The 12,673-nt window shown below is 39.1% G+C and overlaps 1 protein-coding gene across 4 annotated transcripts in view; it reads left to right on the forward strand.

The window, feature by feature from the left end:
* Positions 1-1,566: 1,566 nt before the first annotated feature.
* LOC146559178 (chloride channel protein 2-like) overlaps positions 1,567-12,673 on the forward strand; it is a 181,040-nt gene continuing 169,933 nt past the window's right edge. For all 4 annotated transcript variants that reach the window (XM_085244977.1, XM_085244980.1, XM_085244978.1 and 1 more), the window contains exon 1: positions 1,567-1,783. In XM_085244977.1, the coding sequence (XP_085101103.1) occupies positions 1,733-1,783 (51 nt within the window). In that variant the 5' untranslated portion in view covers positions 1,567-1,732. The remainder of the gene's footprint in view (positions 1,784-12,673) is intronic.

A 12,673-nucleotide genomic window follows, 5' to 3' on the forward strand; every position in this document is an offset into this window, starting at 1 on the left:
TGGTATAATACTTCACTAAAGCCTCAAATACTGTAGTAAATATTCAATTCAATTTCTTTATTGTCCCACAAGGGGAAATTAGTTTAGCAGCAGGATATAAATAAACAGAACAATACTATAAAATAATAATGACAATAATAGTGATTAAAAAGTCCAAGAACAGTTATTTGCCATTGAGGAGACAAGATGCAGTGGGGATAAAAGAGACCTGGAGTCTTTTAGTCTTCCTCACAGGTACTCTAAAACGGCGGCTGGAAGGCAACAACTCAAACTCAATCTTCAGAGGTTTTCAGCTACCTTATCAAATACATTTAAATGGAAACCAATATTAAATGGAAACTTTCACCACAAGGTTGTAGCATTTTACCAAAAACATTAAGTGTAGTTGTCCACCCCAACCAGGATTACATACTTCTATGTACTTTTAAAATTATTTACTTCCTAATAGAAGATTTCTACCTAACCTAATGCTTCTAAACTGCATCATCTCTGGTCTTGTAACTAAAGGCTAAACAGTAACGCGAATTAGGTACAAATTCTGGACTCGATGTGATTCCAGTTCATATTACATGAGAATACAGCCTGACAATGTTTTAACTTTAGCTGACATCTCTGCGATGCGATACATCAGGGTTTAAGCAACCTTTAAAGATTGGGTCATGTCAGGGAAAAACTTGCATTAATCATACTTAAAAAAAGAAAGAAAAAAAAAAGATGGATTCATCTGTGTCAGAGATATTTCAGAGATTGTATTCCTTGTAGAACACCTGTCCTATCACTGGTGCATTGTGTTTGTAGCAGCTAGCTTAATGCAGAAATAAATAGCTACAATGAGATATAGATTTCACTATTTAGTAAAGAGATATGACACCAAAGAGAACATTTCACACATACTGTGTTTCAGGCCGCCTGTGTCATTCACTGATTTAACCTCAGTAATTTTGAAAATGCCCATTGTGATTTGTGAGCATAAAACTGTGCATTCCTACACAGAGTTATTTTTTCAGAGCACAATTGAATGCTTAACTCAAAAGAGCTTTGTCCCCCCCACCGAAATGCAGACATTTCTATTTCTAACATTAAAAATTGTTACATTTTGTTCAGTACCAGGGCTCTGTTATTGTGCATTCAGACACAGTGGGGCACACTTTAACCTGTGCATTTCCTGTTATAAGTCTAAATGTTTGCTGTGAGATGAGGAGTCATTAGGAGCTCTACCATATGACTGCAGCACCGTTCCTTATGAACACGGTTAGATTGATTGTCCTTTGTTTTTTGGTCCTGAAGAAGCTTGGACCAGCTCAGAAGGCTTTAATTACTCATATTATTTAACCTTTAATGAATTCCCTGATTACATACACAACAACAACAACAACAACACAAGCATATATACTAAACTAGACTGTTTTGTTTTGGTTTTAATTTTTATCTAAAGAAAATAAAGGATTAAAGGTAAAAGAAAAACTATGAACAACCGAAAGGTTCCTTCTGGCTTGACTGACACCTCCCACTTAAACTAGCAAAAGCTCCGCCTCAGCCTTCTATCTTGTTGAGAACTTGAGGCTATAAAATGAAGGAACTTACTGTAACCAGTTCACAGTCTTTACTTGGAGTTCCGTTTGTGAACTCCTTAACAGAAACTACAGTAAATCTAATGCTTTAATCAGTGAGAACACAATAGCGCTGTCGGCTTTTCCTTTCACTTGGCGACCTGAAAACCGCGAGCTGAACCATGGCAGGAGACGGGTCAGATCAGCGGGCGCTGCAGTATGAACAAACTCTTGTAAGTCTTCGCTTGTCACCACTCTGAACTTTGTTCCCTTGTTCGACAGTGCGTCCACTTCTCTTGGGTTGGCGGAGAAGCCACCGTGTGCCCCTTTTTGCTCGTTAAACTGTTGGAGACAACGATAAAGAGCAACGTGTGAGCCAAGTGTGGCCAAAAGCTGGAATAGAGATGAATGAAGTGTGGGGCAGTATGTACGTGCCGAATTCAACGGTGTGCCTATGTGACTGTGGAAATTTCTTGTGGAGTGTGTATGCGGTAGAAAACACAAGTTTTAAGTATAAATTGTCACATTTTAAACGAAGTTCAACCTCCGGGTGTTCTCACGTGAATGGTCGAGGTTTGCGGTGTCGGGAGCCTGCTGTGTCGGGCTAATGTGTCCTTAATTCCGTAATTGCAAGTCATGTATTCTTGTGAATTAACATGAGCTAATTCTTAAACTGGTGAACACCACACACTGAATTTCTCCGGCTTGCGGCTTCGCTGTAGCTCTGGAAGTAAAGGTGTTTGTCCGAACATCTGGATTTGGCTCTGTCAATAGGTAGCAGCCGATAACACCCACGCAAGAGTTCAGCCAAACTCCACTGTTAAAAAAACAATCTGGCCGTAAGAGTCGTCTGTATTGTCATAATACCATATAAAAGGTTACTTACTTAATTGCAGTTTTAATGTGTAAGTGAGTTTATTAATTCTGCATACAAATTATACCAGTTTGCATCAAACAGTACTGCATCCATTTCCAACCGATGAACGCAACCGTACTATTAGATGCTTTATTAGCTAAATGTAAATTTTGCAATGCATATCTGACTGCCAATAAGTAAATGAATCTTGCTGGACAGCGTTTTGTCAAGATTTAAATTGCTACAATGCAAGCGCCATTTGATGAATAAATTAAATGCCTGTTAGATAGTTTGGGTAAACATGCACATGTCATAGGGATTACTGGTAGTGTCAGGAGCACTGGATGTGTATACAACCACCAGCATCAGACAATGGATCAATTCATCGTTGGTTAGCGGCTTGGGTGCAGCACACAGCAGGTTGTGATGCAACTGGCAGCTGTGCAAGTGTCTTGTGCAGCACCCACATCTGGCTCACCATTGTTATCGTAGGCCATCTTCTTTATCTTGCTTTTTTTTATTTTTTATTACACATTACACAAGCAGTTGTCAGAAGTCCTAGAAAGTCTTCATGCAGCTTTGGATGACTGCGTTTAGACCTGATTTAAACAGCAGGGGGCTCCCACACATTTTAATGCCACAGGGCCTCAAATGAATAGAGATCAGGGCCTGTAGGTTCCCACTCCATAAGAGGACTAAGTGAGGGCTTTTAATTGGTAAATTTGAGCACATCCCTCAGAATGGTTACAGGGCAGGCTTTAAGCTGAGAGTCCCCCTCGTGTGTGCGCGTGTGTGTGTGTGTGTGTGTGCGTGTGCACTTTTCCTGACAAAAACAAAACTTTGGTCAAGCCTAAAGAATTGGCTGTTTGAAGAGACTCGTCTTATAGGCCAACTGGATCCATTCAGCGGCACTGAGGCTTTAAATTAAGAGGAGCCACAACTGTAACACTTGTTTGGGCCTCTGTTTCTTTTTTCTTGAAGTTTCCTTGCACAAACACACACACACAGACACACTCTGCTCTGTCCACCCTGCCTCTGCTAGTGTGTGTGTGTGTGTGTGAGATTACACAACTTGCGACCCGCTGATTCAGCACTGGACGCTCTGTCACCCTGGCAGGGTCTCGTGCCCGTTCCTTCAGCTCTCGGAAAGAAAGAGGGAGGAAGAAAAAAACGTGTTCAGACTACTTCCTTTGTTAATCTCGGCTTACTTCACAGCATATAGAAGATTGTTACAGGAACAAAAATTGTGAAATGGAATCAAATAAAAATAGCTCCAGTGTGCGAATAACCTCTTTTATCATAAATGAGTTCTCTCTCTGCCCCCATCCCCTCGCCGTGGGTTGTAGTAACATGGTGTCTTTGTGCAATATTGGCAGTCGTGGTGGTTGTGTGGGTTTTGTTGTGGGCAGTGGATGCTCAAAGAGGCCAGTGTAGTTTGGCTGTTAGGAAGGCTGAAAGGCTGGCTGTACAGAAACACTGGCAGAAAAGCAGCCTCAACATATTGTCGGCTAACATCAGACTAACACGTCAGTTTGTGCGTGTAGCTGATTTTCGGCTGTTTCTTCAAGAACATAAAGTTACATTTGCGCGTGTTTGAATGGTACATGGTGTGAATCTAGTGTATAAAGTTACGTAAGCATACGCACATCTTTTGTTGCACGAATTATCAGCAAATGACACCTTCAGTCAAGAAGTAATATTTTTGACCTTCATAACTGTCAATTGCAAGGTTAACATTAGCAAATCATTTTTGAAATGAGCAAGAGAATAAATAACTGAGCAAATGTTAAAGACTTCTTCTTCCAAGAAGTTGTAACAAAACTGTTTGATAGCAGTTTAAGGGTTAGGCTTTTTTTTTTTTTTTTTTTTTTTTTTTTTTTTTTTTTAGCTCAAACGTAAGGTTTTAATAGGTCTTGTACAGTGGTGTGAGTAGCCTATCAGATGTCACAGGCTGATATTTATGACATTTTCCGTGGCGACCGCTATCATAAGCAATAAAGTGAAATCCTGTTTGTCGGCGTTGCTCCAATTTATTTGCAAAACTGTGTGAACACGTAATAATTAACAGAACGATCACACTGGTGCCAAACACGGAGTGCACACGACACGCGAGCTTCTTGGAGGCGCTAAAACAGTTGGATTACTCGTCACGAGGAATGCTAATAAAGTTACGGAAAGTGTTGTAATATCTCCTGCAGCTATAAAGATTCCAAAAATAACCCTGAACAAAGGACATAATGGAAAGTGTCTCTGTTGCAATCTGGAGTTTAAATTAGAGTTTTAAAGGGAGTTGGTGACAACAAGAGATTCCATCATGTTGCATTATGATAATTGCAAGATGCTAACACGTATGTTATTTATTCATTTAAAAAAAAAAAAGAACCCCCTGAGACTTAAATATTTCTAACCTTAACCCTACGCTATCAGATATGTTGTCTATTTACTACTTTTCTGCTTTTCAAGATTGCGAAGTCTTCAAAGAACAATCAGGGGCCAGAAAAAACAGATGAAAAACAGTTCTTCTTCTTCTAAAGAAAAATGTTCCCAATAACACTGCTTTTATCAAAACGTTCCCCTTTTTTTTTTTTTTTTTTTTTTTTTTTTTAGTCCAAAAAAAGACACTGTCCACATACCAATGAGACGTCTACGCATTGGATCATGTATTTTTACTATTAGATGAAAATAATGAAATCAGCAGAGGCTTGGCTTAGAGGCTATGAAAGCTAAGGGTAGCGCTGGCTAAGAGTCCAGAGATGGATTGACTACAAACTAATATAAAGCAGGAAACTTTAAAGATACATTTTCTGTAGAGTGTCAAAGATGTTCATATTGGAGCGTGACCTATTATAAAATGTTTGACGGGTACACTCCTGTACTGATTCTGGTAAAGTCTGACTGGAAGACGCTGCTTCTCACCCTGATATTCTAGTGTTGAAGAAAGTTTTCAGCATCTCTTAATGTGGAATTGGCACCACTGAATGGGCAACTTTCCCCACTAAGTGACTGAGTAAATTGTGTAGTGTATAAAGGTGTGACATTGTTAGACGTTAGAGTCCTAACATTGTGGACAGCCAGCTGATCACCACCTTTGCCCTTTTATCTCACTCACTGGCTTTGATGGCTTGCTATTGCAGTGTGACATGGTATGTGTGGAGGCTTACGACCAGCTATTCCAGAACCCGTATCAGTGTGGTTGTTGGGCGTGCATGTTCAGTAATTCAGATATGAGTGATAGGACAACATGCAAATACAGAGTTAAAGATGGTCACTGATTGCGCTCGTCTATGGTGATGCAGGATGACACAAAGGCAATGCTGGAACCTTATTTCAGTCAGACTGTTTCATTGGAAGGGAAGTTACGGGCAGGCGTATTTTGTGACAGCAGGTCTTCTGATTGGGAATGTGCTTCCATTATTATACTGACCGAAGGCTTTTTTGAAAACGATGAGGAAGCGAAAGTGTCAGCTAAAGAAGTATGGAGACTTCATAATTTGCGAGTCCATATTTCCCTGTGTTAGTGGGGTGGCTCTGTGGGTTGTGTCCATTTGTCTTGCTGTGACACAGAATCATTTGTAACCTTGCGTCTGTCGCCTCACTGTAGTAATTTTTTGTTTGAAGCTTGCTTCCCAGCATTCATAGTGGAAATTTCCCTTCACTGGATCTCTCTCTGCTTCATTATGCCTTGTGGGTGAAGTTTTTTTCTTCTTCTTCTTTTTTCTTTTTGCAGACCGGTCAAGAGCTACTTGACCCCCTGCTTTTGACTGTGTGCAGAAAGGGCTGTTTGCATAACCTAAGCTGGCTCTAACTGCAGATAAGCTTCAAAAGCCTCTAACAAGTTTTCTTTCTGTCACAAGAGATCAAGCATTTAGTTTCTTTTCTCTTTCATAAACTGATGTGTCCACCTGTATTTACTCTTTCACAAACAGTTGTGATGGATTTGCCTCTTGGTGTGAGGGCTCTTGAGGATGGTTTCAGAAAAGCAAAATTCTTAAACCTGTTAATGATGAAACCACACATAGTAACGGTGCATTTGGCAATCACTTCACAGGCCGGGACAAATGGAGGCTGGGCCTTTTTAGGTAAAACAAAAGCTGGGATGTGTTTGTGCGACTTACGCTTTGTTCTAAGATACATTGATCACACAGGCCGGGTTGTGTTGATTATTAATCACCCAGAGATGGCGGGAGGGAAAGGTTAAGCTCGATAGGCCATTAGATTAAAAGGATGAGGCAGTTTTTAGTGTTGAGGCGTGTCTCGTGATTAGTGCCACACCTTTTTCTTTCTTACTCCTCTTGAGTCCTTAACAAATATGGATCAGAGAAGAGATCAAAAACAGATCTTAGGCAAATACGGGAGATTCAGCAGAGCTGATTAGAAACTCTCAACGAGGTGATGTCAATTTAAAAAAAGAAAAAAGAATGGATAACAAATATAAAACACAAAGCACATTCACTTGACTGCAAAGAGTGGTATGAAACTGGCTGTAATAAGATGACAGGAACAGTTCTCTAGCCAAAAGCAATTAGGAAACCTTGAATTTTGCTATGGTGCTGCACTACATACCTTTTAACTGTGTTGGCCTGTAATAGTGTCTGTGTGTGTGCAGGCTTGCAGAGGTAGGGTTTATTGGGGTCTTGTTCACAAGAGATGGGAGAAGGCAGCGGGAGATCGACAGACGGATTGCTGTGGATGCGGATGCTGTGCTGTACTGGTCTGTTGTGGTGAAGAGGGAGCTGAGTGTAAAAGCGAAGCTGTCAATTTACCGGTCGATCTACGTCCCTACCCTCACCTATGGTCACAAGCTGTGGGTAGTGACCGAAAGAACGAGATCGCAGATACAAGCGGCAGAAATGAGCTTCCTCCAAAGGGTGGCTGGCCTCTCCCTTAGAGATGGGTTGAGATAGTTCAGCCATCTGGGAGGGGCTCAGAGTAGAGCCGCTGCTCCTCCACATTGAAAGGAGCCAGTTGAGGTGGTTCGAGTACCTGACTAAGGATAAGTATTGTCACCATATAGTGTGTACAGTATAAAAAAAAAAAAGTAAATATTATTTGAAACATTTGGCTTCAGATCAAGCTGTTGACCCTGAAGGAGAGGTAAAAGGAATAATGCTATATAGAACTATTTAAAACTATATTTCTGACTGCTATTGTTTGTACTGACGACATATGGGCATATAGGGAATGATCTATGGGGATTCTAAATATCACAATGTTGTTTTGTGTCCACGTGAACTCAGTGATCTCACTTTTACATTTCACATTTGTCTTTCTTTCAAGATGACCCCAAGATGTGTTATATCCTCAAAGAAAGTATTGTCAAGAGAGAGAATGAGCTGCCTACTTAGTGAGAAATATACTGTAGTGTAATATTATATAATAAGCTCAAGTTATTCATGTCCAAATCAATACCTATTATCCATGACCAACTCCTACAACATGTTCGTGTAATCAAAGTAAACCTCTGTTATGCTACCTGCATCTAATTTTTACTGAGCTGTCTTGGTAGAGGTTTGCTCTGCTGGAGCGCTTGTTGTTAAAAATTAGTTATGTTTTAAAATCTGTGCAGGTAAAAAAGAGAGGAATTCATCATGTTTAAATTAACTGTACAATTTTGTCAGTCACTGCGTCAGACTGGTGACCTGTCCAGGGTGTATCCCGCATCTCGCCCTAAGACAGCTGGGCTACAGCCCCCCGCAACCCTGAAATGGATAATAGGAAAAGAATGGATGGATGGATTTTGTCAGTCACTTGGTGTAACCTGATAATGCACTTAATGGCGATAAAGTGGTAATAAAGGACAGTGGGAGTGCACAGCCGGAAGAAAGATGACAATCATGATGTGGAGCACAACAGATCGGTGTGTGTGATGCTGTGCTTTAGACTGCGCAGTGCAAGTTGTGGCAAAAAAATCTACTGTTCAACAGTAGTAGAAATATTTAGTTTAGCTTCTTGATGCATTCTCAATCATCCAGGAAAGTAAATCTCCAAAACTTGATTCTGTTCATCTGGACATAGCGTTTTGTGGGAGAAACGTTTCGTCGCTCATCCAAGTGACTTCTTCAGTCTCAGCTGACTGCAGGTTTCCTCATTCTTATAAACATACATTTGCATAATGACTGAAACCAGCCCACTGAAGGAATTCACTTCTTTAGTACTTTAATGTACTATTTTGGTGTTGGATATTGGTTTACACATGTGCCCAACAAGTGAAAGATCCCTGACTTTTAGACTGGGACAAGGGAAATCTTTTTGGGAGGTTGTCTCAGAAAGGGCATCCACTATAAAAGTCTGCCAAATCATTTACTTGGAGTTGTGATTGAAATGCAGCTGTAACTGGTTTGAAGGCTGGTTGTTTTCAAGTTGAACTGATATTGTCTATTCATTTTTTTTTTTTTTTTAAACTGTTGTAATATTGATCATTTTAGGAATTGTAGCAGATGGCTAAATGTTTCCTTACTTTGACTGTTAAATTCTGTCTGAAAACGCTGTCAGTCACAAAAGCAGAATGATGGGCCTTGCTCACAAAATATCCAAGTCAACTGGAACGCAACAAAAGTAAATGGGGTACATGCATATAGTAGATTGTGGTAAAGGGTAATTAAACTACTTCTTTATCTTAAAAGAAGGAAGAAATAAAATGTGATGATGTCACAGTAAAAACTAATTTTTACTTTCTTGACCTATAACTAGGGCTGGGCCATATCATACCGTTCACAGTGATACCGGTATAATGTTGGGCAACAATAAGAAAATGAAATATCGCGATAGAATATGGGTAAAACGCGCATGCGCAGTGCCTTTTTGTTTTCATAAGCAATGGCGGAGAATGAGAAGGGCGAAAGGGGATCGTTGAATGAAACGGATGAACCAGAATTGGTTTGTAAAAATGCTGCAACTTCAGTGATGTGGAACTGGTTTAGCTTTTGTCCATCAGATACTCAACAAAGCACTATTTTTGGTAGAGCATGCTAGCGGGGCCGTTGTTATTACAGTGTTTTTTGGAAAATACGGCACACTTAAAATCAATCCTTTAATTTTTCTGAAAATCGACAGTGCCCCTTATAATCCCGTGTGCCTTATGTTTGAATTCTGGTTGTGTTTACTGACCTCGAAATGATTTTATGTCGTACACGGAGCACATTGTCGGAGCATTACGGCTATCGTAGGCAGGAGCCTCGCGGAGTGATACTGTGCTTCAACATAGGTGTGTGTGTGTGTGTGTGTGTGTGTGACACCTCTTTTTAAGTTTTGTGGATATTATGCATGGTTATGCTGAGGATATGTCGGCCAATTTCCACTGGAAATACCTTTTGGTTAAACTGTCAGCAAGTAATTTGCACTGTTACATTTTTATATAACTTTAATGCACATAAAAAACAGCTGCTTGTTTAAGTGAAAATACATAGATGTTTGTTTTTTTTTTTTCTTTTTTTTTTGCACTAATAAAGTTGTGGAGTTGTAAAGTATTTTGTCTAGTGTCAATTATATTGTCAGTTATATCGTTATCGCAAATTTTCAAATGTATATCGTGATAAATATTTGTGGTCATATCGCCCTGCTCTACCTATAACATCAGATTCCATCCAAAGAACCAGTGTTTACTGTTTACACCCATATCAGCACTTATGCTTTTCAAGGGGAAAAAAATGTAAGCATTTCTGTTTATATGAGTGTCTCCACAGATATCTGTTTCACACGTTCTCAGTTTGTGAAGACTTCCTAATCAAAGTAGAAAGGAATGCATGTGATAAGTTCACATCATAACTACCCGTCTCTAGATTAACTCCTTCAGTCTGAACTTATGTTTGAATTCTGGTAATTTTTACCCTTTAAACCTTTAGTGTCTCATCACTTTGCTAAATTAATCTAACATAGTCCAGTGTATAAGATGTCATATGAGAAACGTTTTACTGTGTTTTTCAGGAAACACTTTTTTTGCTTTACCTTAAACATCTGCAGACTCTTTGTTTTTTTTTTTTTAAAAAAAAAAAAAAAAAAAAAGAGGAAAAAAAAGAAAATGGTAATGGGTCAGTGTGTCTGTGAAGGTTCTCAGTCATCCCGGTAATGGGTCAGTGAAATTGAAATAAAAATAGGACAGCAGACTTCTTGTGAGTAGGAAAAATTGGTGGTTGTCTGGTTATTGCATTTAAAAGTAGTTGTGGTGACCAGCTGGTTGCCCTGTGCAAAAACCTCAACCTCTGGGCAATCACTTTTAACCACAAGGTGGTCTTTTGAGAGATCTGTCGTCAAACAATAGCGGTCCAACTCAGATGAGTCTGATTGGCCTAAGGTTGCAAATAATTGCTGTCTAATTTATAAATGCAGAAAGATTGACTGCAATGTGTTGGCAATCTGCACTGATGAGTGCAATTCATCTACATGCCTTTTGCAACTGGGGGACTTGATCCAGTTGGTTTCCAGCTGGCTCTGTTCTGGATAGTGTGTTTGCCAAGTACCTATATCATTTTGAATTTCTTTTTCAAATTTGTGAGGTTCTGGCTAGACTCTGATTTGTGATTTTCACTAGTTTAGCAGTTATCACCAATGACTGCAGACTGACAGTCCAACTTATTGCTATTTTATTTCCTTCTTGATCCACTGAAATCACTTTGAACTGACTGCGAGTGGTTGCAGACCTTGTCCCCATCTAAAAAAACAACAATTTCAAAGGAGATAAGATAACAAGTTCATCTCACACAGCTGCAATAATTTTGATTGTGCTGCAGTGTCCAAGCACTGTTTTCCCTAGACAGTCTGTAGCATTATGTTAACTTCAGAGAGGCACGCTCCAGTGCATTCACTTGTTTAAGCATGAGGTACTTGGAGGTTAAGTCACAAAAAAATTTAATTTTTAAGTACATACAACTATAAACTTAAAAAAAAAATAAAAATAAAAAAATCAGAAAACCCAGCAATAGATCTTACGGATTATTAGTAAGGAAAGAACTGTTTCATGTGGCCCATCCACTACACAGGTGATAGGTGAACAACAACCCTACATTTAAACAATCACTACAGGAGTCTGTTATGCTGGCTAAACCTTTGTGTCCTCGAAACATTATCTCACATGTTCAGGAACTGAAGTCAAAACACAACAGGAAAAAATGATGACAACACTGGTAAATTAAGGATTTCAAGTTAAACATTACCAGTCCCATGAGTCTTCTGTTTGCTTTTGCAATAGTGTTTCTCATAGGAAAACCAATATAAATGATTAAATCAAATGTCGTGCACAACTTTCATTGCACAAGTTGTTTTCCTTTAAAGTGTAATTGAGGTTGAACCTCAATGACCTTATTTACCTCTAACAATGGTGAAACATTGTTAGATGTAAATAACTGTGTAATCTGTTTATTTATAAAATGCAATGTTAGTTTAAAACAAAAATCTAGAAGATGAGAATTAATTGTAACATTCCACAACCATGTTTAATACAAAAAAATAAAATAAGAAATTGTAGTTGGGTGTTTTTTTTTGTTTTGTTTTTTTTTGTCAAGCAATTTATAATGGTAAAAATAGTAAATGGCCTGTATTTGTATAGCGCTTTACTAGTCCCTAAGGACCCCAAAGCGCTTTACACATCCAGTCATCCACCCATTCACACACACATTCACACACTGGTGATGGCAAGATAATGGGTATGTAATGGGTATTTATCAACTCTAAGGAAATTACTAGTTATCTAAGGGGCAAATATCAAAGTGCATTGTGATTTATTATTGGTTAGATAGTTTATATGCTGGAAATGTTATTGATTTATTTGGGACTCCAGCCTAACCCCTACACAACTGTTAACTGTGCACCTTTGAGTGAGTTCTAGAAATTTTTCTCTGAGCTATCCAGGAATCACCATGAACTAGGCGGACACGGTCTGAATTTGGTGGGTTCAAGCAAATGGGGAGTCTGACTTTGGTATCGGATCATGGCACTCAGTCACCTCAAAGTGACCTAGCTGGATTTTTTTTTTTTTTTTTTTTTTTTAAGCGTTGACACATCAACGGATGTTCAGTCCACTATCAGTACTATGTGTGACTGTTTGTTTGTTTTCTGGGAGATTTTCCATGCCTGGAGCTGCTTTTACTTCAAACACCTTTTTGATAAAGGAATTCTTGTTGATGTATCAACTCTGTGTAATGAAAAAGATCCCAGACTTCTTCACCTTGTTTGGCCTAACTACCCCAGTGCCTAGTGTTAGATTTTTGGCTTTTGAAAGTGCTTCATCTAAATGCTGCACCTAAACTCATTATCAGTCTTTCAGTTAGGGTTA

The sequence above is a fragment of the Mchenga conophoros genome, linkage group LG14 (assembly GCF_057382185.1).
Source record: "Mchenga conophoros isolate Kocher_MC1m ecotype Shallow Benthic linkage group LG14, M_conophoros_male_GT1.1, whole genome shotgun sequence".
In the NCBI taxonomy this organism is placed as follows: domain Eukaryota; kingdom Metazoa; phylum Chordata; class Actinopteri; order Cichliformes; family Cichlidae; genus Mchenga; species Mchenga conophoros.